The 27,917-nt window shown below is 39.1% G+C and overlaps 1 protein-coding gene across 1 annotated transcript in view; it reads left to right on the top strand.

Moving 5' to 3' along the window:
- LOC130876401 (ATP-binding cassette sub-family G member 3-like) overlaps positions 1 to 18,740 on the top strand; it is a 41,147-nt gene extending 22,407 nt beyond the window's left edge. The window contains exons 10-15 of the mRNA XM_057772907.1: positions 2,047 to 2,136; positions 3,550 to 3,674; positions 6,784 to 6,938; positions 15,843 to 15,932; positions 16,756 to 16,841; positions 18,590 to 18,740. Coding sequence (XP_057628890.1) covers positions 2,047 to 2,136; positions 3,550 to 3,674; positions 6,784 to 6,938; positions 15,843 to 15,932; positions 16,756 to 16,841; positions 18,590 to 18,740 — 697 coding nt within the window. The remainder of the gene's footprint in view (positions 1 to 2,046; positions 2,137 to 3,549; positions 3,675 to 6,783; positions 6,939 to 15,842; positions 15,933 to 16,755; positions 16,842 to 18,589) is intronic.
- Positions 18,741 to 27,917: the final 9,177 nt, after the last annotated feature.

Here is a 27,917-nt window from a genome sequence, read left to right as displayed (position 1 = left end):
ACTCAGGTCCTCATGGCTGCATGGCAGACACATTGCTGAGTGGGGCAACTTCATAGCCCCACACATCTGTTTTAATGTACAGAAAGCAGTAATTACTTTTTAAGTCAAGAATAAACATAAAAATCAATTCTTCTATATATTTCTTTGTGTGTGGATCAGATTCAGTCTGCAGTGAGATGTCTATTATAGCTGTTCCCAGGTTGTAACACACTAGTGTTATACCTTAAGTGTGTAGCTATAGGTTGTCAATTATGATGTCTATAAAATCAGATCAGAAAGTAAATATGGTATATGATTAAGTATAGCCAGGGCCACAAGGTTCCCTTTCTAAGTTTTTGGTTTTGTTGATAAAAGCATAGGAAAGTAATTACATATGGAACTTGAGGACAATTTATTGGAGACAGAGAGGGAGAATGCCCTGACTACCAGAAAATGGGTATGTGGGGGAATGGAAGAGTGGAGAGAGAAAGTCCTGCATTTAGTAAAGTTAAATAAATGAGTCTTGAAAGCAAGACTGGCTCATTAAGAGAGGAAGAGAACCCAGGTCTCTGCTCTATTGTTGGTTGTGTGGTGCTCAGGTCCTCTGTTTTGTGCAGGGCCATGGTTATGACCTGACAGACCTAGACCTTGTCATGTAGCCCAGACTGTCCTCTGTCTAGAGCCATCCTCATGCCTCTGTCTCCCAAGTTCCAGGACTTTGGAGGGCTTGCTTCCTGCTCTTCTCAGAATCTTACCTTTTCTTATCTTGTCTTTCATTTCCAACATTTTGCTTTAATGAAGCCTTTGGTGGATTATAAAATGGAATTTTTGGCTAATGTAGGAGGAAAATCATCTCCAATAAAGTCCTGTTTCATCTAATTTGACTAACTACCACCTAGATAAAGAGAGTCACCAAGCTCTGACTGTGAGTTAAAAAAAAAGTGTTATGTTAGGACCCAGTCAAACCGTTTGTCTTAAAGGAACCTGACATGTGTGTTCAGAAAACAGGTAACTGCAGAGGACCTATTATTCCTCCTCCTCCTGCTTACCATCCCCTACCACATGAACACAATTATTTCTTCATAAATAAGCATGAATGAAGTCATTTTTTGAGCTCTTTGGAAACCATGCAGGAAGTTGGTTGGCCTGTTTTAGGGATCATCATTAGAGCATTAGAGATGTTCTACACTCAATTCTGTAGCAAGCTCTTGAGTGTGGATTCCGCCACTGTTTCATGTTTTCATTCATATTCTTCTGTAAATCAACACATATTTAGCTTTATGTTTCTCTCTTTATACATTACGAATGATGCTTACCAAGTTTGTTGAAGTGATGGCTTATGCTGCCACGACTAAATATAAGCTCAGTGTACTTAAAAGCAAATGTGTCTTCATGCTGCAGAGTGAGAGTCTGCGGTGAGGATTCTCTCTCAGGCTCTTCCTGTCTGGTCACCCTTTCTTAGGCCTCATGTCACAGACATTACAATGCTGTTTCATCCCATGATGAGGACACAGATGACATGATGCTCCTCTCTCATGGTTTAGCCTAAAACTAACTAACTCCTAAATTATGTACTCTAGGTTGATTATATTAAGGGTCATTATCAAATTGTTGGATTTTAAAGGACAAAATTAGACTAATAGATACTGTAGTGGAGACAAAGAGGAAAATAAGTCATGGGACTCATGCTTCCTGACCTTTCTAATGTAGAACAGTTCTACATTTCCTTTCTTTCTTTTTTAAATACTTGTTTTATTTTTATGTATATGAGTGTTTATTTGCATGGATGTATATGCATCATGCATGTGCCTTGAGACCTGTGGAAGTCAGAAGAGGGCATCATATCGATTAGAACTAGAATAGCAGAGGCTTGTGATCCACCACGTGAGTGCTGTGTCCTTAGCAAGAGCAACAAGCACTCTTTACTGATGAACCGTCTCTCCACTACTCCTCCCCCCCTTTTTGAAAATCTATGTTATCTAATATATTGAACAAGCTTTTTTCTTATAGAAAAAAAAAGTCTAATGTTGAATTTTGTTTGTTTTTACCTCCATTCTCTCCCTGCAGAATTGTTGTCCTCCTCTTGGTCACAGGCTTTGAATGTATCACAAGCTTGTCTTCCAGGGAGCTCTTCATGATTGACAGGGATCGCTTTCTGTGAGTAACCCCTGAGCTAGGAGCAGAAATCAGGTGATGGTGATTAAGTTGATTACATTCATATATGGGCCTAGGATGTTATCTCAAGAAATACCAGTTTTTTTTCTTATTTGTTTAACTGAAAAATAAACAAACTATAAAGTTTATGTTCATCATTGTTGCATCCCCAGGTGTTTGGAAGTGTGCAAAGTGATTACTAATATTTAAAAAAATGTATGGGAAATCAAGAGCAGAGGTGTCTACTGCCCAGTGAAAATTTCAATTTATGGTGTGGTCACTAGATCTCAGTAGTTGGGAGCTGAGAATCACAGGAAATTCGTGAACCCCCAAATAAGGATGTCAGGATGTCAGGGGTTTCATAGAGCTTAAGTGTAGTGGGTTCAGCAGCACATTGGAGCTGGAGAAATACAGCTGCTCAAGAATTAGTGTCATCCTCTTGATGGAGAGCTAGGAAAAGCCAGACAGCAGATGAATTTAAAAGAGCTGTTTATCTCCTGTGCTTTTCAAAGATGGAAGATTTTCCTAGTGGTCTATGCTTAGAATTCACTGCTCTCAAAGATGGCCAAGATTTGCCTCCAAGTACATGCCAACGAGAGGAGCCATCAGATAGGAGCTGAGAGCCTTGCTCAGTTGGTAGGGTGCTGTCTTGTGTGCATGAAACATTATGTTAGAGTCCCAAACCCTGAGCATGGATGTATGTCTGTAATCCCAGCACTTGGGGCCTGGATAGAGGCAAAAGGATGGCCATTCTTGGCTACATATGGAATTTAGGGCCAGTCTGTACTGGTGATCCTGTACCAAAAAAAAAAAAATCAGAAATATGCTGGAGGCACTGGGAGGGGAAAAACTTGGGATTTGGAAGAACCGGTAAAAGAAAGGATTGGGTTTGACATCTGGTAAGGATTCAAGGTTGTAAAGAGACATTATTGAAGGAATACATCTGTCCTAAAGTGAGGGTAACAGAAGAGAAGGATGTAGTGTCCTGAAGCTGCACTGTGACCTCAGAGTGACAGTGTCACCTTCTTCATAAGAACTGGAAGGAGAGAAGTCTCCATGACCACTGTCTGAGGTGAGGTACGAATGAACTGCTTCTCCGGGGCCAGCTTTAAAGGGGCAGAGACTCTGGGGAGAGTGGGCACACTGGGCTGTTTCCCTGGAGGGGCTGTTGTATGCCCAGAGTGGACAAAAGAGAGGAGAGTTCTCTGGTGGGGAGAATCATAGTGAGAATGTCATAAGGATGATGGCCTAGAGATGCTGGTCCCTAAGATGGGGACGTGTGTGGAAGTCAGCATGGACTATAGGGAACACTGTCCTGTTAGGCTCCTTGTGGTAGCAGAGGTCAGTGTAGCCAGCATCTCTCCTGTGCCTTCTGGACTAATCTAAGGATGAATAACATGATCTTTGTTGCTATAGACATGAACATACCAGTGGATACTACAGAGTGTCATCGTATTTCTTTGGGAAATTGCTGGGTGAGCTGGTACCCAGGAGGTTATTGCCAGCTATTATATTTACTGTTATAGTATTCAGCATAACAGGTAAGTGACAAAGCAAGAGAATGTATCTTTAATCTTGGGGGAGCATGTTTGACTTGTATAACTGAGGCAATGGTGTAGGAGGTCCTTCTGTATATGTGTCGCTTTTATTAGCTAATAAATAAAGAAGCTGCTTTCAGCCGTCAACCTGGCAAGCCTTAAGTAGAAGGGCAGAAGTAGAAAAACACCTCTCCACTGCGTTCCATCAAACAGGAGTTCAGTGAGAGAAAAGTTTCAAGACTTGCTCTCAAAAGAACTGCAAAGCTGTTTATGAAGTTCTGATTTTACTGAGATTCTATCTATATAATAATGAACAGTAACTTATACATTTGAGACAGTGTCAACAGATCGAGATCAATTATTAGTATCTATCCATATGTATGATAAAAGATTAATTTTTGTTTCATTTGTATGTTTATGAGTGGTGTGTGTGTGTGTGTTCATGTGTACGTGTGTACTAAGTGAATGCAGTACCTGGGGAGGCCAGAAGAGGACATAAGATCACTTGTAACTCCAAGAATACGAGCCACAGTGTAAGTGCTAGAAATGGAATTCAGGGCCTCTGCAATAATAGTACATGCTTTTAATCAGCGAGCCTTCTCTGTAGCCCAGCTCTACATTTTTCTCTATATTTCTGTATAAGTGTCTATGTATGTAAATAAAATACAGAAAAGTGGATTATATCTCTTACATATGCACACATGAGTAAAATATTTAAATGTATACATTGTCTTCCTTTATCATCTTAAAGAGAGATGACAGTACATTTGGTGTTTGTTGAAATTATACTATATAAATATTATTTAAAATTTGTGAAAATAATCATCTGTGCACATGGTCAGTTTCATCCTAGACTGTTTAGAATCTTCATAATTTTCACACATATACAAACACACATGCACACTCATGTACAATCACACACACATACACACAGACACACATACATAGACACATAAACACACATATACATACATACAGACAAGCACACACTCACACAGGTACACACAGAGACATGCACACACACACCCAACACACACACACTCTCTCACACATATTCTCAAACTTTTAAAGATAATACTGAAAAGCTTAGACTTTGTTTTATAGAATTCTGATCATTCCGAACCAGTCACTTAGGCCATGGGATGGTTATGGAAAATGTTCTTGTCCTGCAAGCCAGACAACCTGAATTTGACCCTCAGAAGCCACAGTAGAAGAGAGAATCACTCCAGAAAGATGTTCTTCAACTCCACATACACACCACGGCACATACATACCATGGGACATGCACACCATGACACATGCACACCATGGCACATGCACACCATTACACATGCACACCATAGCACATACACACCATGGCTTCTGCACACCATGGCACATGCACACCATGGCACATGAACACCACGGCACATGCACAGACATACCAATGCATGTATTATACACTCCATGATACTAAACAATATCTTTGAAAACAATTAGACTTGAAACTAAGCTCCCCCAGACTCTAACTAGTGTTCTTGTGTCTATTATAAAGCACACAACTATTCGTGGCTCATCGCATTAGCTCCATAAAGATTACAAATCAGCTTGTGGGACCCATTGTCTTCCTCCAGAGTAGTTACATAGTGATTTCCTAAGGAAAACTAAAGTTGAGGGCACCCTCCTGTCCTCTAGATATTAAAACCACTGCTAGGTTGTTTAACCCTGCCTTAGTTAGGTTTCTAGTACTGTGACAAACACCATGACCAGAACCAGTGTAGAATGAAGAGTGGCTGGGCTGTGTCCCGGGCACCCGGCCGCCCTCATGGTTAGCTTTACCCGAAATAATTATACGGAAACTGTATTCTTTTAAACACTGCTTGGCCCATTAGTTTTAACCTCTTACTGGCTAGCTCTTACATATTGATCTAACCCATTTCTAATATTCTGTGTAGCACCACAAGGTGGCTTACCAGGGAAGATCTTAACCTGCGTCTGTCTGGAGTGGGAGAATCATGGAAACTGCCTGACTCAGGTTCTTTCTCCCAGCATTCTGTTCTGTCTACTCCACCTACCTAATTTTCTGTCCTATCAGGCCAAGCAGTTTTTTTTTATTAATTAAACAATGAAAGCAACAGATTAGAAAGAAGTCACTCCCACATCAAACCAGCTTGGGGAACAAAGGGTTTATTTTATCTTACAGTTCAATGCCCTTCAAAAAGGGAAGTCAGGGCACGAACTCAGGGGAGGAACCTGGAGACATGAAGTGAAACAGAGGCTGGGGGAATTCTGCTTACTGACTTGCTTCTAATGGCTTTCTAAGCCTGGTTTTTATAGAACCCAGGACCACTGCCCAGGGATGGTATCATCCACAGTTGTCAAAGACCTCCCACATAAATCATTCATCAAGAAAATGTCCCCACAGACTTGCCTACCTGCCAATCTAAAGGAAGCATTGCTTAATGAGGTTCCCTATTTCCATATGACCTAGCTCATGTTCAGTTCAAATTACAAAAACTCACTGACACAGTCCTGCTCCAAATTTCATTACTAATGCAATTATAAAAATCACAGGGGAATGTGAACATAAATGCATTCTTCTGCTGTTTCTCCTGTAAGAGACAGCAGCAGAATTTTTCCCAGTTGTGTTGCTTATAGCTCTACATGCCAGGATCTCATAAATTGCTCATAGTTGTGCATAGAGGAGAAAGGCTTTTATATGAAAACATATTTTGTGACAAGTGTAAAAATAAAGCCATGATTAGACTCATTGGTTAAGAGAGCACTTGCTGCTCCCCATAATCACCAAATTTGGTTCCCAGAACCCTCATGATCAGGGAGCTTTCACTGTCTGTAACCACAACTCTAGGGGATCTGCTCCTCTCTTCTGATTGCCAAAGGCAAGTGCACACATATGTCATACATTCCCAGAGACACACATAAAGAAACACATAAATAAAAAATAATTTTTTATGTTGATGCATGGAAAGAGACAATTAAATTGGAAATTCAGAGTAATAGAGTGATTATAAAACTGATGATAAGTCTCCTTGGAGATTGAAGTACTATTTAAAAACTGTACAATAATCTGGACTTTAGTAGCTGCACTGACCCCCATCTTCTTCCTTTTAAGGAGTACGAACAGATGTGAAGGGTTTCTTCACTATGATATTTACTGTCATGATGTTGGCTTTTTGTGCCAGTTCCCTGCCACTGTTTTTAGGAGTAGGGGAGATTGCAGCAGCTGTACCAACACAACTCATAACCATCTATTTTCTCATCACAATGGTGAGTGTGAATTGTTTTTTCTAATAGGTAAAATTTCTGTGTGTTTCTCCTTGCACATGTACATGCTTGACACATCAGGTCTTGGGGCAAAGTCCTATAATAAAGCTTTTTATGGTCCGTAAGAGAGAAGGAGAGACCTTTGCTTTCACTTTTGTGGCTGCTGCTCTGATGTCAGTCCTATGATGTGGTTGGCATGCCCTTTCTAGTGAGCTCTTAACAGACATTTCTTGGGATCACATTACAAAACCAGAGTAAATTAGAACTTTTAAGAAAGCGATGTGATTGGCTGATTTGCTCACAAGACAGATGGCTGACTTCATTTCATCAGTGTGAGAGACTTGCCTGCTGTTTTAACCACAACAGATGTGATTTGGTTTATTCAGTAGTCTCTAGTGGGAAAGCAAAAATCATGGTCAATGTAATTGTTCAGTATGAGGAGTCTATCTCAGAGTTCATTTGTTCTTAAAAGTGTTAGGAATAGCAAAAGATTCCTGACTACTAAATACTAACCATTCTCCTGAATTAGCACACTTCTCCTCATCTGTCTGTAATTGGTTACTCAGTCTTAGTCTTTCATACCCATGAATGACACACTTAATGTAAATGACTCTGATGTAGGAAGTCCTTCCATATGTGTGTTGCTTTTTATTGGTTGTAGAAGGAGTTGCGGGCTGTGTTTCTGCCACCCAGCTCCCAGGCACCTGGCTAGCTTATGCCCCGAAGTAACAACACACAAACTGTATTCTTTTCAATACTGCCTGGCCCATTATATCTAGCCTCTTCTAGGCTTATTCTCATGTATTAATTTAGCCCATTTCTAATAATCTGCATAGCACCACTAGGTGAGCTTACCGGGAAAGATTCAGCATGTCTGACCTGGCGGCTGGCTGCATCGCGTCTGGCTCTGAGAGGAGCTGCCCTGCATCTCAGCTCACTTTCTCTTCCTCCCAGCATTCTGTTCTGTTTACTCCGCCTACCTAAATTCTGCCCTATCAGATGGGCAAAGGCAGTTTCTTTATTGACCAATGAAATCCCACATCATTTCGTTATTGAATATAGAAGCTGCTTTGGCCTGTGATAGGGCAGAGTAGAACTAGGTGCAAAAACTAAACTGAATACTGAGAGAAAGAAGGTGGAGTCAGGGAGAAGCCATGTAGCCCCCACTGTTAACAGATGTCCCAGAACCTTGCCGGCAAGACATGGCCAAGTGGTGGCATACAGATTAATAGAAATGGGTTAATTTAAGATATAAGAGTAAGTTAGAAATACTCTTAGCTACTGGACTAACATTATTGCAAGTAATATAGTTTCTGTGTGATTATTTCATGGTCTGGGCAGTCGGGAATGAAAAAGTGGCCCTCGCTTACATGAATCAACCAATTAATGGAACCAGATTCCACATTTTCCTAAAAAGCATATCAAGTAAATAGAAGGATTGATGTAGTGAGTTAATGTTCATGTTCTTTCTGCTAGTACAAGAGCATACTGTAGATTAGTAATGGCAAATGCCTGTCATTGAGAAAATGCAAAGATTTGTTTTTATTCTTATTTATATGATCGTATATGTATGACCATTCTCTAATGTAAACCTTCAACAAATATGTTATTAATTAATTTTTGTTTGAGAAATTCTTAAATGCACATAAAGTGTTTAAATGAAGTCCATGTCGTTTTCTCTCTCCCAAAACCCTTCCTGTGAAATTCTGAATGAGAAATGTCCCCTAATGCGTAGGGACTTGAACACTTGCTTCACAGATTATGGTATTGTTGGAGAGGTTCTGGAAACATTAGGAGGTAGAGACCTGATGGGAAAGACTGTTTCTGGGCAGGGGAGGGGCTGTGGGTGTTTATAGTGTTGTCCCCTTCATCTTCCCTCTCTTCTTTGCACTGTCACGTGAAGATATAAGTGTTCAGCTTCCTATCCCAAGTCCTTGTGTACTACTGGCTGCCTGCTGCCATGACTCACTGCCAAGATGGCATCTTATCACTCTGGAAACCCAAGGCCAAAGGAACACATTCTTCTACAAGTGGCCTTGATCATGGTGTTGTGTCTCAGCAACAGAGAAGTAACTGCTACATTTCCTGTTGCTCTCACCATTCTCCCCTCCCTGTCTCAGTCTTTGTTTTGCTTTTTGTAAAGCACTGGATCTACTTAGCTGTGTCCATAGGTGCCTGTATGGAGGGTCATCTACTGGAGCATGGGCAGGCTCTCAGGGGCCACATCCTTAAAGAAAACTGACTCTGCCCCTCCCAGCAGTCATCACTGTCAATAGATCCTCAGGTAGGGGAAGGAGTTCATGTCTACCTCCCCGTTCTGTGCAGGGATTTTGTCTGCTTAATCTTATACAGGTGATGCCCATGCTGTCACAACTGCTCTGCACTCATATGTCCCTGTCCTGTTGTGACAGGAAAACACTGTCTTGTTGTAGTTGTCCACTACCTCTGTCTCTTACAATTTCTCTAGTCTCTCTTCATCGTGATCCTTGATCTGTGGGAGGAGGGTGTGATATCCAGATGTCCCATTCAGAGCTGGATTCTCTGTATGTTGTAGTCTTTAGTCTATGTATGTTGAGCTATGGTCAGTCTGTGTTAATCACTGTTTCCTGCAAAGGGAAGCTTCTCTGATGAAGGTCTGAGATGTACTAATCTGAGGGTGTCACAACAACTCATTAGAAGTCAGTGTAATATTATATCCAGTAGATTCTCCCCTGGGACCTATGACCCCACTAGACACAGCATCAGACAGGATTTACATCTCGTAGAGGAGGCCTTAGATACAATCAAAAAATGATTGGTCAGTCACAGATGACCACTGCAGTAGTCTGCACAATGTTCCCCATGTATTTCTTTCACTGCAAGATAAAGAAAAGCAGAAAACAGTCAGGTGGGATGGTGACTGTCCTTGATCATTCTTGCAGCTGCAACTCATGTCTCCTGGAACCCACTTGCCCATATTTCAGCACTTGTATCTCACTTCCCCTACTTACAGCACTCAATCAAGATGTAAGTCACCCCGTAGAGCAGTCAAAGGGAAATTGATGGAAAGTTCTTCCCCATCATATTTAGGATCAGTCTCAGAGTTCTCTGCTAAGGCTGTAGATTAGTTTCTGTAAAGGGAGCCTTAGCATTCTGGTTCTTAGACTTAAAAACCTCTTTGATTATTTGGATGCTCATGTTGGGACATACTAATGGTGTTTTCACCTCTATGATTGCTAGGGTGCCATACTCTCAGGGAATGTGGCAGGAGACAGTCAAGGTACTAGTGGACCCATCGATCTGTAGGAGATTGGCTCTTCTGCAATCCTAGAGCAAGGACCCTAAAGCTCAGTGGAAACAGCAAGGCCCGTGACCATTTCCAAAAGCTCTGTCCATTGTTGGTTCTGGTCATTATACCCCAGAGTGTAGAAAGGAAGCCAGGTTACCTTCAGAGCAGTTCTACAGCACCTCCAGTGCATTGGCTGGAGGGTTAAATATGACTGGATGTGTACATATAAGTTTCCCTTCTGTCATGTGATAATATATTTAATGGGAAACATAAGAGTGCAAAACAGAGTAAATTTATCCCAGAGAATATATGGCTAGAAATTTCAAAAGGAGTACATGTGATATTATGATGTTCATCTGTCTCCTGGAAGACTCAATACTTCTCTGATATAGATTGGTCTTTGCTTGGGGTTGGCTTCCCCAAACCACATCTCTCCCTGATGGCAATCTTTCCACTTTGGTTTTTATGTCTGCTTTCACTATAAGGAGTTCTTAGCTCCTAAATTTTATATGCATTCACAATAAATACAATCTTTACTTCAAAATTAGAACTAAGGCACCATTGAAACAAATCTGTGACCTTCCATGCCTAAGTACACCCTAGAGGATGTGCAGCTCCTCACAGGGAATCTCCTGCAGGACATTTTCTTGCCTTGCCCATACCTTGCTCCAGCAAATTAGTAGAGAGGCCACTGCCACCTCCCAGTAGCAAGTGAGCCTCCACAAGTTTGAAGCTGAGTCACTTGTCCACCCATAATCAAGCTTTCCATTTACCTTGATAGCACTTTGTTATTACCATAACTTTAAATATGAAGGATAGGCATAATATTTTTTCCCATTATAAACTTAAAATCTGAAAGAAAGTCTGTTTAGTTACATGACTATCTTCAAAATAAACCATTAAAATCATGGCTTAAGACTTGCCATCTTTAAATGGTTACTAAACAAAGCTAATTTGTGACTCCACTGCATGCCAATACTTAAAATAAAGCCCCTAATTATAATACACACTTAGAAATTTGTGTATTATAATCACAAATTATAGACAGCCTACAGAGCCCTTTAGCGGTTTTGTTGTCAATAAAAAGCTATAGAAGACAATACAGTGGTTTCTATCACCTATTCCTTTCATTGGCATAAGAAAATATAAACTCTCAATTATTAAAATAAATGATTAACCATTAAACTTTCATTTAATGAATACAGCTTCCCATATTTTTTCCAATATGATGAAACCATGCCAAAATGTGAGCACCAACAAAACAGAAAACTCCAATTCTAGCAACATCTTTATGGCCTCTAACATGTTTCAAATGTGAAAAAATAATGCCACTCTTTTCCTGGAACTGACAGGCTTCTTACTGAGATAATTAACCTCACCAATGAATTTCAACAGCAACACAAAAACAAACTCTAAACTGCATGTTATTGTTATTGATATAAAAGATTTCTCTTTACTTTTCTTCTGTACCCTTATGATAAAGAAATAGTTGATTTTTTTGTACCTACTCTCAAATGTCAAACACCCATATCCCACGGAAGTTTTAAAAAGTAAGGTTTAATTTTAAAAATTTATAAGAATGTTGAAGGAGCTGCGGGCAGCATTCTCCCCTGGCCCCCGGCTGCCTGGCTAGCTTACGCCCTGAAATAATTACACGGAAACTATATTCTTTTAAACACTGCTTGGCCCATTATATCTAGCCTCTTCTTGGCTAATTATCACATATTAATTTAGCCCATTTCTAATAATCTGTGTAGCACCCCAAGGTGCGCTTACCGGGAAGTTTCTAGCCTATGTCCATCCTAGGTCAGAGCTTCATCACGTCTGCCCCAGAGAGCAGAGCTAAGGCATATGAGCTCACTTCCTCTTCCTCCCAGAATTCTGTTCTGTTTACTCCACCCACCTAAAGGCTGGCCAATCAAATGGGCCAAGGAAGTTTCTTTATTAGCCAATGACCTTCCTCCATCAATAAGAATATAAAGGGAAGACTGAGCATGGTGGAGCATGCCCTTAATCCCAGCACTCAGAAGACAGAAGGAGATGAAGGCAGGCAGATCTCTGTAAGTTGTAAGTTCAAGGCCAGCCTGGTCTACAGAGTAGTGAATTCCAGAGCAGCCAGGGCTACATAGAAAAACCCTCTCTCAAAATAAAAAAAACAAAAAAAAATGAAGAAGGGGGAGGTAAAGATAGATTTTTAATAAAGAAAGATTGATGTATGAATATTAATGTATTAATATGGATGGATGTTTTCAGAATGGAAAGAAAAACTAGAAAGTTAAAACAAGTTTTAAGGGACCATGTAAGCTATTTAAGAAATGTAAAAGATAAAACTTAGAGATGATATGGCAATGTGTAAGTCAACGAAGAATACACATGTTGTATTCATCTATATGAAACTCATGATCACAGTTAAATCATTGGCTTCTAAAGCTTTACACAACCAATCTCAATTATCACAGATATGAAATAAAAATACATGTAATCAAAATAGTTAATTGAGTTTTTGCTAATGACAGTAGACTTAACTCTTTGAAAAGCAGAACCAAGATTTTAAATTGTTTGTGTTCCTTTGTCTGAACTTTGTCTAAATGTTGCACAGAGTTATAGTTACAAGGCTGTTGAGCTCTCCTGTGTTTTCAACAGAGCTTGAAAGCCTACAGCAAAGAGGGTATGTATGGTCAGAGAGGCCACGCAGGGTTTTGGCCATTGTCTTTTGTTGCAAGGAGGATGCTTGTTGGTCCCGGCCGCCCAGAACCAAATAACCACACAGAAGCTATAATGATTAAAACACTGCTTGGCCCGTTAGCTCTAGCTTCTTGTTGGATAAGTCTTACATCTTAATTTAACCCATTTCTATTAATCTGTGTATCGCCATGAGATCATGGCCTCCCAGCAAAGTTTCAGCATGTCTATTTCCGGCGTTGGCTACATAGCGTCTCTCTGACTCTGCCTTTCTTTCTCCCAGCATTCTGCCTATCTTTTCCTGCCTACCTAAGTTCTGCCTTGCTATAAGTCCAAAGCAGTTTCTTTATTCATTAATGGTAATCACAGCACACAGAGGTTGGAATTCCCACATCAGTCTTTGTAGGTCAGTCAGGATGGAGGTAAATTCTTTGTATTCTTGATCAGAGAGACCATGTAGTATCAAGAGAGCAAACACTGACCAGCCTATATCTTACAATAAGTCCATGTGGATTCAGGTTGTCTGTGATGCAATACAGAAGTTATAATTTATAGGAGTTGTGCTGATCATTTTTTTCTCTACTTGACATAAAGTCTTGGCTATAGTGGAGATGAAACTTCTTCAGGAGTTGCTGGCACATGCCCATGGTCAGTCTGGTCTACAGAACATCCAAGGCTGCAGAGAGGAACTTTGTTTCAAGAAAAACAAAACAAAACAAAATCAACCTCTGTTAAAAAACAATTTTTTCATATTTACCTGTACACAAGTCTGGGTAGGATATGTCCATTTATTAATGATTGATGTTGGAGTTCCCAGCCCTCTGTGGGCAGCACTAAACTGGGAAGGTCGTCCTTGGTTGTGAAGAAAGCAGGCTGTAGAAGCCATAAGAACTAAGTCAATAACCAGCATTGTCCATGGTTGTGCTTCAGCTCCTGCTTCCAGGTTCCTCTCTTGTGTGTCCATATTGACTTCTCTTAATGATAGACCATGATCATGATGGGAAAGCCAAATAAACCTCCTTTTCCCACACTTTTGCTCACAGTGTCTTTATCACAACTGTAGAAACCAAACTTAGCTGGAGTCTATCCAGGTGTGTGCCAGTCAGGTATAAGTTAATGATGTGTCATTTGCCCAAAGAGAGAAAGGGGTATGGATATAATTAAAAACCACATGGGAGATGTGAACGGAAACTCTTTAAAGGAATCCAGATGAAATGCCACAAATAACAGAAAATAAATAAACAGAAAAACAAACAAAATCTTAAATATACGCAAGTAGGAATTTACCACCTCCTCAGATGGAGAGACATGAACGTTACACTTCTCCTATTTTGGGGACCCCACAAGGGAAATTAAAATCAGTGTCTCGTCAATTGTGTCATTTCTCCTCCACTTTGCTTCCTCTTTGGTTACAAAATTTTCACCCAGTAGCCTCTCCTAAAATTTCCAGTCCATGGTTTCCTCCTTGGGAAGCTAATACAGCTAAGAGACCCCAAAACAAAACAGAAAACAACTTGGAAAGGACCTGGCAGGCCCCTTTCTGTGCTATTACTGAGAGCACAGTTCAGAAAGTCAAAGAGGTGGAACACATTCCACCCATGTGAAAGATTGCAGAAATCATTGCCCAAGGGAAATGGGTAATCACAATATGAGGAAAACCTTTCAAATTAAGATTTACAAGTCTTGTTTATTATTTTTAACATGACAATAAAAGCTTGTTAATGTAACTAAAACAGCTTTTGTAAAAGTTAATTTTGATGAGTGTCTAGTCTCTAGTCTTAACCTTACTTAGAAAACAAAGTATTCATACAAACAAACAAAAACAGAAAGTTTTCTCTGCTGCACAAGTACATATGTCCCAAGTTGTCCCTTTTGGATCATCCAGACAGCCTTTAAAATTAACTTGCAAGAGAAACCTAACAATTCCTCATAACCTAAAGGGCATGGAGTTGGTAGAGTTCACTTTGTTTTTACTTTTGCTCAATGTGCTTATAAAAGCCATGGTGAGAACTCAATACTTGGCAAAACTGAACAGAGTATGTCCCCAGGGAGTGACAGCTACACCTGTGAGGGAAGACATGCCCAGGCTCAAGTATCCTTTCCTTTGATTGGGACCCCAGTCCTACCAAGCAAAAGGCATGCTGTCCTCTTTATGAGAGGACACATGGGTGGTCAAATTTGCCAGAGTCTGTTGTTCTTGTTCCCAGATGTGCAGACAGGCCCACTTAAAGTCCCTTGTCAATAGAAAAGATGTATTATTCTTCACACCACAGGGGGGTGGATTTTCTCACCAATGAGTGGTGATATTTCTAACAGGTTTATTGTTGATGTTTAGGATTGTTCATCTAACCTGGGTCTTTTTTATTACCATTTGAAATTTAATATTGTTTTTCTAGTTTCTGAGAATTTCATTGAAATTTTGATGAGTATTACATTGAATCTATTTGTTGCTTTTAATAGTATGGATATTTTCATAATTCTTGTCCTATGAATCTATAAGCATGCACACACACACATTGTTGTGCATATTTTAGTGTACTTAAGATCGGTAAGGCCAGTTTTAAGTGAACTTCATAGCTGTCCCTTGTTTGTCTTTGTTCATCATAAATAATACCTACATAAATTAGATATTATAAAGAATCTAAATAGGATTTTTAAATATGTAGGATGGGTGTATTTAAAGTTTAAAGAATGTTCATAGATTGCATGACATTTTAAAAAATAAATAATATCTGGAGGTGTAGCTCCTGCTGAGTGGGGTGACTGGTCATTCTTTTAAAACTCACAAGAGCTTTATCTTTGCAAAGAGTGAAGAATTTTATTTAGAGTTACCTGAAGAAATGTTTTAAAGAACTGGTCTCGCAGAAACGATGAGAAGGATTAAGAGGTCTTGAAGAGAAAGAATCTTGTCTAGAATTCTTAGTCTGGTTCTAATTCATAGTTTTTGTCCTTTGTAGTATGTCTCAGGTCTATCACTGCATCCAGAAAGCTTGAAACCTGAGTTCACATGGATTCAGCACTTGAGCATTCCGCATTATGGACTTACAGTAAGTTGTCCTGTCTATCGCTATACTTGGGTTCTCCGACTGTAGCAATTGAAATGATTCCCAACCAAGTCCTTACCCCAGCTGTAATCTCTAACCAGCTGCTCCCCAGGAGTTTCCTTCCAGAAGCAAAAGATGAAAACTTTCCTGTTGATTTTAGCCAAAGGTCAGTGAGTCATCTCAGGTTTCCCCCAGTCATGTGTTATTTGAGGGAAATAAAGGTTGAGAAAAATCCAAGAGTTAAGGGGGAAGGTAGATGGTATGATGAAAAGCAAATAGTTGAGATTATGCCCAGTAAGGAAATGATTAAAGGACCAGGGACTGCTATATAAAGTTGTTTTTTTTTTTTTTTTTTTTTTTTTTAGGAAATTAAAAGAAACAGAAATCATGTAATATTCAGAGCCACTCTGGCTTTTCCAAACGTTCTCTGCTGTAAAGTGTGTCTTAGTAGACTTTCTTACCCCCATAATTACAATTGGTTTTGATAAAAACAAGCAAGAATATGTTGTTGTAAATCAGTAGTATTGTTTCAGTTACAGTATTTACACAGTTATGGACTAGGAGAAAAGGAGGTGGCTGTAGTAGTCTAGTTATAAAGTCCACCTCTCAGTAGTTGGGAAACCCCATCATTCTAATCCTAAACATCCTGAGTGTTGGGGAGGAGATTGTGTTGTTGGACAGACTGAATATCATGAGGGTGTTTTTTAAAAATATTTTTTGAAAATCATGGTCAAGATTGAACTTAAAGTTATTACTGTGTTTATTCTTTGAAAACTTATGGAAATGTTAAACTATTTGCCTTTCCCTGTTCCTGTTTGTGTTACAGGCTTTGCTCCACAATGAATTCTTGGGACAACACTTCTGTCCAGAACACAAAACAGCAGAAATCAGTAAATGTCACAACTTTGTAATGTAAGCTTGAGTACAGTGTCACCATGGGGACACAGAATGCTTGTAGACTTAGAGGGGAAACCCTGCTTTCAGGATTAACACTCTGTCCTCTGCCCATTCCCCAGAGTGAGTCATGGTAACCAATGCACAGGGGGCTGTGTTTCTGTCCTACTCTTCCCTAGTGTAGAAAATGTGCAGAATGGGTTTTTGGGGGGGGGCCTTTAAAATGGTTTTGTTGTCTTGATTGTGGGTTTGAATTCCTTGTTTCAGAACCTTTGAGTTTGGCATAGGATGCTCTGATAGTTTACAAGGGCATACAGTTTCTACATGTATAGTGTATAGCACCTGTGAGCAGAGCCCAAGAATGTGAGGACAGCAAAAACCAAAAGGACTGAGCTCTGCCTGGCAGCATTCAGGGTCTTCCCTCTGCCTTACACACTAGGAGACTTCGGGAAAACAAAGGGTAGTGTGTGTGTGTGTGTGTGTGTGTGTGTATTTGTGCAAAATGTCCTACCAGAGGATAAGTCCTGTAATGTAAAACACAGATTTCACTGTGCTGAAAGGAAAATATCATTTTTGTATAATGTCATAAAAATACTTTTACTTTATATGGTCATTCTCAGTGATTTGACTTTGATATATAAATGGGAGAGGAATATGTTAATATCTTAAATCCCTCATGTGTATCGAAAACACTAGTGAATAACAATAGCACAAATTTATGTTTGAATTAATGATAAGTAAGAAAATAGTGTCAGGAGTGTCTTATTTCCCACAACTCCTTTATCTTGATGTGGTCTGGTATCTTTCTAATACAAATTCCTTACCAGTTTCTGGTCAGGAGAACTTAGATGGGTAAGGTGAAACCAAGGAAAGCCATCCACAGTTCTCATACTCATAAAAGGATTGTCTTCACAAGAGGGAGAAGAAATCTGCCCTTTCAGTGGATTTGGGAACTATTAAATCTTAAGAGATACAAGGGAATGGAAACACACAGAGATAGACACACACAGGGGTGGAGACACATAGGGATTGAGACACACAGGGATGGAGACACACATGGATGAAGATACACAGGCAGTATTGTAGTGTATCCATAACTTTACCAGCAGCTGTTTTCCTAACCTGTGTCTGGGTCCCTGCATCCTACTGTGCTCCAAGTGCTACCCAGGCTCTGTCTGTGCCCTGGGCTTCTGGGGATGTTTTATAGCTGAGCATCCGTGGTTGTCACTGCAGTCTTAGTACAGGAGCTGACAAGAATTGACTGACTCCTCTCAGAAATGCTTAGTCTCCTCTGTTCCTCCATCTAGAATTCGATGCTCTCTTCTTGTGCAAGACTTCTGCTGAGTCAGCAGAATTGTACAACGCTTTGATTTCTTAGAGTGTCTGTGTGTGTCCTTTGGAAGCTAAGGTTTTCTGCTTTGGGAGAAACAAGTACTTCATCCATGCCTTTGCCCTTTGAAGAGAAAGCAGCATGCAGCTTTAGAAATGAATGACACAACCAATTTTACTAAGCCTACTTCCTCAATACTTCCAAATAGATTTGACAGCTATGACTCTTGGGATGATTTTTGAAATTAACTAAGGTACCTCATTAAAATAGTTCAGATTGACATAAATAGCAAAATTGTAGTCAACATCAGTACCACTATCAATTAAATATAAAAGTGAAACTTTTAATGATGTGTTGAAACTGAGTTTTTATAAGAAAGTAACAGTGAATTTACTGAATAAGCTTTGACATTACTTTTATGTGTTTTGAATTACAGATGTACCGGAGAAGAATTCTTGATGACCCAGGCCATTGATCTCTCATCATGGGGCTTCTGGAAGAATCACGTAGCCTTAGTTTGTATAATGATTATCTTCTTATCAATTACCTATGTGCAGTTACTATCTCTTAAGAAAAAGATATTTTAAAATACTCTTCACTTCTGATGAATTAAACCGACATTAAATAATTAAAACTTTACTATGTGGTCATGTTAATAGAGCAGCAGGTAGCACTTGAATGGAGGAGTTTGGCCCACCAGAATGCAAAGCTTTGATGGGCATATCTTGGATACGCAAGGCCCTGAGTGTTTTGGTACCAGAATATTTCTTGCTTCTGCTGTATTTTAACATGCTTGCTGCTGCCACTTTTCTGTGGTATTTAGCATGGTGTGAATGGTTGTGTGTGTGGGATCCCCACTGCCTTTAATGTAGTGTGATTATCTCATGTAAATATCCCTTTCTATTGGGCGTTTTTACCTGTGGGTTTTTATGAAGATGATTTCTTCTTAGACTGTATTGTTTAACTGAAGTAATGACTTTAAACAATAGTAGCATTAGCGTAAATAGAATTTTGATGATTAAAGGTTTTTAACAAATGTAGCAAGGGATTGTGATAGATGTTATTTTAGTATGAAAATCAATATACGTAAACATAGGATATAGTGCTACACCTGCCCTGATAAAGCAGGGGCTGCAGAGAATAGAAAATATGACCAAGAAAAGGACCAAGAAAGTGTCAGGCAGCTAGGACTTATGACTTTCTTTTAAGGAGTCATATAGACTATGGTTTAGGTAAATGATTAAGAATAACAATTGAGTCCCAGGAGTTAACTCAAGTTCTTTTTCATATTGGGAAATGTGATCAAAGGTTTCAGTGTGCATCACAGCTAACACAAAGCTTTAAAAATTGATTTTATTCTACTAGAAAACAAAGAAGTGGATGGTTAATTAAGGTAGTTAAACAGGACTCTAAAATATGAAAAGCAAAATTAGCAACCTGTTTTTCTGGCAATTATGAAAACTACTGCCTATATAAACAGTTATGACTTAAAAGCCCTGATGAGAATTTTTTTAAATAAATGTTTTAACTATATGTGAGTGCTTGGGGACAATTTGTTTGTCATCTGTAATACATAAAATCTTTAATAATGTAATGGAAATAGGAAGCATGTTGTATTTTTACTTGTATTCATTGTAATTGTTCACTTAAATATAGGTTATAATTACATTGTCATTTTTATATTGCTTGAAAGATTCTTCTTGGATGTATAAGCTGTAAGAGAAAAATAAATAACAAGAAGAAAGACATCATGAAGTAGAGAAGAAGAAAACCAGCAGAAATTCATGAGAAAAAAGTCATCAGGAAGTAGAGGATAAGGAAGACATCAGCAAGTAGTAGTGAAAAGGAAGATAACAGGAAGTAGTGAGAAGGAAGACATCAGGAATAGAGAAGAAGGAAGTCATCAGGAAGTAGACAAAAAGGAAGACATCAGGTAGTAGTGAAAAGAAAGAAATCAGGAAGTAGTGAGAAGGAAGACATTAGGAACAAGAAAGAAGGGAAACATCAGGGTAGAAGAACAGATCAGAAAAAATAGAGTAGAACATGAAATGGAAACAATAATGAAATGAAGAACTAAGTTTTTGCTTCCAGAAAAGTCCTTCATGTATCTCTTTCTCTGTCCAGTAGTTTGCCTTCTCTGCATCTCCTCTTGAGTTTCTCTGATCTGCTAAAGGCTTGCCATCCATCAGCACCCTAGGTGAGATCCTGACATTTTGGAGGTGTGTGTGTGTGTGTGTGTGTGTGTGTGTGTGTGTGTGTTTATATTTTTCACTGGCTCCAGAAATCTAAGTTTTACTACTTCAGATATAAAAGTCAATGGAGTAATTGATCCCCTGGTCTGTGTCTCCCCTTCAATTCCTGAGCTGCTGAGGGATGATCTCTAAAGCAGCAAGCCTGAATTTGTTGTTGCTGCAGTTCTGTAAATCCATTCTAAACGAGCACCTGGGGTCTTAGGTTCTATGGTAGAAATTTTCTACAGTTGTTTAATGAGGTATCATTCCAAACTGTCTTCTAAATATTTACATTCTACTCCTGTACACATGCTACAAGCCAGCATTACCCAGGACATATTCCCACTGTAATGAACTGTGGTGGATGCAGAGACTCATGGCTGCTCAAAAGACCAGAGTAAGTGACACTTGAGTGCTTAAACCTAAGCGGGACACCTATACCACTACATCTAAGGCTTAGAACTGTGTGGAAGACGGATGAAAAGAGTATAGGAGCCAAAAGATGAGAAGAATGTTGGGAAATGCTATATTGTGGACATGACACAGCCATTGCCACATGGCCTTCTGTAGACAGAGACTGTGCTTGAATTTCCTAGCCACCCAGACTCAAATAATCACACAAAAACTATAATAATTACAACACTGTTTGGTTGATGGCTCAGGCGTATTTCTAGCTAGCTCTTGCTTCTTAATTTAACCCATTTCTACTAGTCTATGCTTAGCCACATGGCTTGGTACTTTTTAACAGTGCAGCATCCTCATCTTCCTTCCTCCATGTCTTGGTGTCAAATGACTCTGTGCCTTTTCTCTTTCCAGAATTCTCTTAATCTTATTGCTCTACCTATACTTCCTGCCTGGCTACTGGCCAGTCATTGTTTTATTAAGTCAATATGAGTGACAAATCTTTACAGTGTACAAAAAGCATTATCCCACACAGCATGTCTCATAACATCTATAGCCCACTGTACAAGACTGGGTCCCTAATCCACACACATCAAGGGTCAGAGAAGGACTCAATTGGACCATATACCATTCTTCTGAACTGTTGCTTCTTGTAGATTATAATAGAGATTCAGTCATTGATTTCACATGTATACTCAATGGGAGAGCCAGATAAGCTCCTGTGGATAGTCTAAAACTCAAGATTACACAAATAGCCCTGGTTAAATTCTGTGGTCATAAGAAAAAACCCAAAGTTATAAATATGGAAAGGGAATTTATCAAGATGGTATTTGCAGGGATTGGAAAGGAAACAAAAACGGTGGGAGGGAGGGAGAATGGTTGAAATGCATTATGTACATATTTGGAGTTGTCAAATTTCTTTAAAAAATTACAAATTGTAAAAAAGGAACTTTTGTGTATAGTATCTAATGAAGATTTTTTTCTATTTGGCATCTTTTATTCTGTAATCAAGCAACAGATAATTTTCTTTTAAAGTTCACAAGACAGTAACAAACTAAATTATAAGTAAAATGGTCTAAGTGACAAGGTAATATTATTAAGTATTGCATGTTAGTTTATCTTAATAATAATAATCATGAGAGGAAACCAATCAAATTTATTTTACCTGGAAAAGGAGAATTTGTCCTAGAAAATCTTACATTCTTTACATTTTTACAACTCATCTTTACAGTGAGAATATAAGCTATCATCCAGCAAACGTAATAGTCAATGGATGCATCATTGGCCCTTATTTGATCAATAAAAACTGCACCAATTCTGATTGAAATCATAGTCTAAAACATGTTATAAAAACCTATGTTACTTCTAAATAACATAATTTTAAAATAATCAGTGAACTTGATGTAGTGTGGTACATGCATATAGTGTCAAACTTAAGAGGTAGAAAGTTCATGGGTTCAGTGTTATTCTCAGGTAGATGAATGTTTGAGGCTACCCTGGGCTACAAAACCTCAAAACAAACAAAAAAAAACCAACAACAACAACAAAAAAAAACATGATGAGTGACCATAAAACATCTTTAATGAACTCATTAAGTAATATTTATGGATGGCATCTTGCAGTTTGTGTAGCTACAAAGAAACACTGTGAGCAAAAAACAAAGTTGGGGAGGAAAGAATTTATTTGGCTAAAAGTATCTTCAGACTGGCCATTTCTGGAGCTTAGGATATGCTGCTTCTTTCTTTGTAATTATGGAGATTGCCTGAGAAGAGGTGTCAATTCCAAGCTAGTGACAGAGCTACAGACATAATTTTAGTCCTGCCACTGAACTACTGTAGAAGGAACAGCGGGACTCTTCCCGCCACCTAGCTCCTGGCCACCAGCCAGCTTTACCCAAAATAATTACATGGAAGCTGTATTTATTTAAACACTGCCTGGCCCATTATATCTAGCCTCTTCTTGGCTAACTTTCACATGTTAATTAACCCATTTCTAATTATCTGTATCACCACTTGACTGTGGCTTACCGGCATGAGTATAACCAGTATCCATCTTGGAGAAAAGCTTCATGGTATCTGCCTGACTCTGCTTCTTTCTGACGATATTCTGTTCAGTCTACTCTACCTATCTAAATCCTGCCCTATCAAAAAGCCAAGGCAGTTTCTTTATTAACCAATGAAAGTAACACATAGACAGATGACCCTCCTATATCATTTCCCCTTTTTCTGTTTAAACAAAAAAATGCTTTCACTTTAACATAGTAAAATTACATATAGCAAAAACATTTATAAAGCAGGAATTACAGTTACAATATCTATATTTATTTTATCTTTTATCATAACTAAGGAAAGCTATAACTATCTATTTATTCCTCAACTCCAACAAAGACTTCAGAAGGATATAATATTACTTATGTAAACCAGAAGTAAGCAACTTCTAAAACTCTAGAAATGACAGAGACCTCTTGATGCCTGTACAGTCACCCAAAGTTCCTCTGTACCATTGGGGCATCCATCTTCAGCCTTCAGGCCCATAGTATCCAGCAGACTTTTCCATGAAGCAGGAAATTTCAAAGACAGTTCAGTCACTTTCTGCTGTGTCCTGTAGAATGTCTAGCAGACTCTTTCATGAGTCAGGAAGCCCAAAGGAACATCTCACCTTCAGGCAAGTTCAGCAGTCCTCTCTCTGTGGGTTTTTCATGTCCAGTTTATGCAACAGTCCAGGCAAGAGCAGTTTCTTGCCCAAATGGTTATCAGACTCCATAAGGAGTCTCTTCAATGCCCATCTTCCTCTTGAAGTAGCCGGTGCTACCAGGAGCAGATGTGTCTCATTGTCATGAAAAACTCTAAGTTACTAAAATTTTAAATGCCATATTCTATAGTCTTTGAAAGATATAAATAATGCCTATTTAACTGAAATATATCTCTATATATCTAGAAAAATCTAACTAACATGACTACAAGCTTGATTATTATTAATGATTATCCATTAATAACCTACATTTCCTAATTATACATTGCATTTTTAAATGAACTACACAATCACAATACCTTAATCAAGAGCAGAAATACATATACATATAACAAAATTGACCTTAAACTTATGTCAACAAAGCAAAATTTATACCAATGTAAATTATTCATATCTATATCATATAAGCAAAATTTATACCAATGTAAATTATTCATACCTATATCATATCCCCCTTTAAATGTAAAAGAACATTTATAAATGATATCTGGAAATATGGACATAGTTATTTCTCTCCAAACTTCTTCCTGCTGTATAGGGGCGCTGTTAATCAGGTATTTTATGGTGTATCCTGTATGCCAGGTTCATCTCAGTCGGCAGTTGAGTGAAGTAATTTTTTGAGGGTGTTCACAGCAACTTTTCAGGAGGGTGTGTCTATTAAACCATATTGGAATAGAAGCAATCCACAGAGTCTCATCCTCTGTGAAAACAAAAGAAGATCCTCCTTTCCAAAGCATCATGTCCTTAGACCCAAATTCTGAAGTTATAATACTTTTATAATAATACACATGGTGGTTTAGTCTAGCAGCCCATACAATGAAATGTCTCTCTGTACTTAGCTCCTTCACAGTCAAAAAATTCAAAGAAAATACAATATACAGAATCCAAACTCTCTGTGAATTTTCCATTTTTACGTGGCTAATTTTTATTTTTTTAATCTATAATTATCTGTACTCTGTCTTTTTAAAGACTTTTACCCTTTTTAAGGCATTAACTTTATTCTCTATCTTCCTTTTCTCCCAAGCCTACATATATCTAACACTGTGACCCATTTAGAGGTTTTTTTATGTCTGAATCTGTCCTACTATGAATCTGTAATTCTTTACTATCCAGAAGCACTTCTTAAAATGTGAGCGCTTCTTAAAAACTTTAGCTTGTGCCATGTAGGGGTAATATGGTACTGCCTGTTTCCTGTCCAGTCTAAACCTTAACTCTACTGTTATTATGATAATTACTATGGTTTCTGCCTGAGATCAGCACAGTTCAGCATGGCAGAGCCTCTCCACTCATGCTTCTGAGCCATTCACACAGCACAGCTAACATGGTGGAGCTGCTTGTGCCTCTGAGTCACTTGTGCCTCTGAGTCGCATGTAGTGCTCCCCTTTCAGGCACACAGGAAATCCAGTTTGCCATCAAGGAAGCCATAGCATTTTAGTCACAAAACCCCATTCAAATGTTCTGTCTCCCACAGGAGCCAAAGGTCGTGCTGGTGGCACAGCCCAGAAACTGGTATTTTAAAACCATCACTTTTTAGTAGACCTGACACCCGCTGCCTACCCAGGCAGAAAGAGCTGAGCCACGGGCATGGTGGCTCCCAATCCCAAGCAGACACACAAACACCCAGGCCCACAAATGCACCATAGCTGGAGTTTGCACCAGCGGTAGGGCCCAGGAAGCAGCGTTTTAAAATGGCACGGCTTTTTTCTTTTGCTTTTGCTGAATCAGGAAATCTCTCTACAGCAAATCCCAGCAAACAGCAAAAAACTGTGTTAAACTCTGTTTCTTCTTTGTTTAAAATTAAGCTCTCTGAGGTTTTTAAGTAAATTTAGCCGATCATGTTGAGGTGCCAATCTGTTGTAATAGGGTGTGGCGGCTCCTGTCCTGCCACTTGGCTAGTTTATACCCAAAATAATTACACGGAAATTGTATTCATTTAAACACTGCCTGGACCATTATATCTAGCCTCTTCTTGGCTAACTCTCACATCTTAACTAACCCATTTCTAATTATCTGTATCACCAATTGACTGTGGCTTACCGGCATGAGTTTAACCAGCATCCATCTTGGAGAGGAGCTTCATGGTGTTTGCCTGACTCTGCTTCTTTCTCCCAGCATTCTGTTTGGTCTACTCCACCTATCTAAATCCTGCCCTATCAAAAAGCCAAGGCAGTTTCTTTATTAACCAATGAAAGTAACACTTAGACAGATAACACTCCTGCCTGGTACCAGACAGCTGGCAAGCCCCAAAGAAAATCATACAGAGAATCTGCATTAATTATGAACTGATTGACCCATTAGCTCAGTCTTCTTAACCTAGCAATCAGTGCTCTTAATCTCTGAGCCATCTCTCCAGCCCCTAGCTCAGTCTTCTTATTAGCTCTTGTAGCATACCCGTTATTCTTATCTATGTTAGCCATGTGGCTCAGTACCTTTTTCAGTGGGGCAGATTATATCCTGCTTCTTTGGTTGTCTGGGCAGGAGGGCAGAGAAAGCTTCCTGCTTCCCAGAATACTCCTGTTCTCTTTGATCCACCTCTACTTCCTGTCTGGTTTTCTTGCCTATACTTCCTGCCTGGCCAATAAGCATTTTATTAAAATACATGATTGACAGAATACAGATAATTCTCCTGCACCACTTCCCCCTTGTTTTTTTTTAAACAAAGGAAAATATCCATAATTTATTATTTGGGAATGTGGGTGTAGTATTCCAGGCTACTTCCTGCTGGTTGGGGGCACTGATAATCTTATGGGGACCTAAAGAAAATTTAGAGTTATAATCAAGTCCTGACTGGAGTATCCTGTGAGTCTTGGTCATCTCAGGCAGCAGTTTTGAATCTGATCTGGATGAAGAACTCAGACATCCAGGCCATCTGTTCCTACCGGAGATTTCTCAGGTGGTCTTCCTTGATCAAACTGGAATTTTCTTAACTCAGAATGAATCCACAGCCTCTCATTTTCTGTGGAAAAAAAAAGCAAAATCTCTTCTCCAAAGTAACATACTTTTTGACTTCAATTTTAAAGGCAAGGTATTTTCAAAATACCTATCTTAGATTAGTTTAGCAGCATTTATAAACAAATATCTTTTAGCAGCTGTTGCTCCTTCCTCATCATTCAAACAATTCAAAGAGAGCATAATAACATACAGTATCAAGATTCTCTGTGTATTTTCCATCTTTGTTTGGCTTTATTTTAACCAGTATTTCTTTTATTTTTACTTTTTGAGACAGGTTCTCTGTATATCTTTGTCCTTGGAATAACTCTGTAGACCAGGGTGTCCTTGAACTCACAGAGGTCCACCTGTCCCTGCCTCCCCAGTGCTGGCACTAAAGGTATCTGCCACCACACTTTGAGTTCACAGATCTGTCTTCCTCTGCCTCCCAGGCAATGGGATTAAAGGCATGTGCTACCACACCTTGAAGACACAGAGGTCAATCTACCGCTGCCCCTTGAAGTCTCAGAGGTCAATCTACTTCTGCCTTCCAAGTGTTAGGATTAAAGGTGTGTACCACCATACCCAACTACTCTCTCTTTTTTAAAGAACTTTAACCTTTAGCCTGCAAATATTTTTAATACACTGTAAACCATTTAGAGGTTTTCTTCAACTTTGTATCTATCATATATATATATATATATATATATATATATATATATATATATCTTTTTCTGACCACATGAGTCTTTAATTTGCTAAGCAATATCGGTAGGACTAAAGCCATGGCTTTGGCTGCTGGATACAGCCCATTCCTTAGCTTTCCAGCCTCATGGCAGAGGTACTGCCTGGAGCCATTTTTATTGCCACAACTCTGTGGCAGTTCAAGGTCCCTGCCAGCAAAGAAGCTGCAACAATCAAATGTTCTCTCTGTAGCTGACCTCTTGCCTCAAAGAGTCAGAGTTTTCCCTGTCAGGATGGCCCACAAAACTGGCATTTTAAAATGGCACAGCCTTTTTTTTGCTATGGCTGAAAACCAAAAAGCATGCATTCAGCTTTTGGTCAACACTGTTTGAGTGTTTCGTGGCAGGATCTCTTAAAGAGCTGCAGGGTTTTGCAGCTAAACATGAGTCAGGAAGCCTCTCTTAGATGAGAGCACTTGCTTGCCTCTAACAAGCAAAGCATACCCAAGAAATTGTTCCTACCAAGAAAACATGCTTTATTCTCTCCCAAGCTTTTTCAGGCTTTCTATGGATGCAGTTATCCACGTTGGGCACATGAAGGGGCCTGCTCATTGGGGTTTCCATCCCACCCAGCACCCCACAGCTGGCAAGCCCCAAAGAAAATTACACAGAGAGTCTGCATTAATTGTAAACTGATTGGCCCATTAGCTCAGTCTTCTTATTAGCTTTTGTAGCTTATATTAACCCATTATTCTTATCTTTGTTAGCC

Source organism: Chionomys nivalis, chromosome 6 (genome assembly GCF_950005125.1).
Source record: "Chionomys nivalis chromosome 6, mChiNiv1.1, whole genome shotgun sequence".
NCBI classification, from domain to species: Eukaryota; Metazoa; Chordata; class Mammalia; order Rodentia; family Cricetidae; genus Chionomys; species Chionomys nivalis.
The sequence above is the reverse complement of the archived record's forward strand: the minus strand, read 5'-3'. Positions and strand labels throughout refer to the sequence as shown.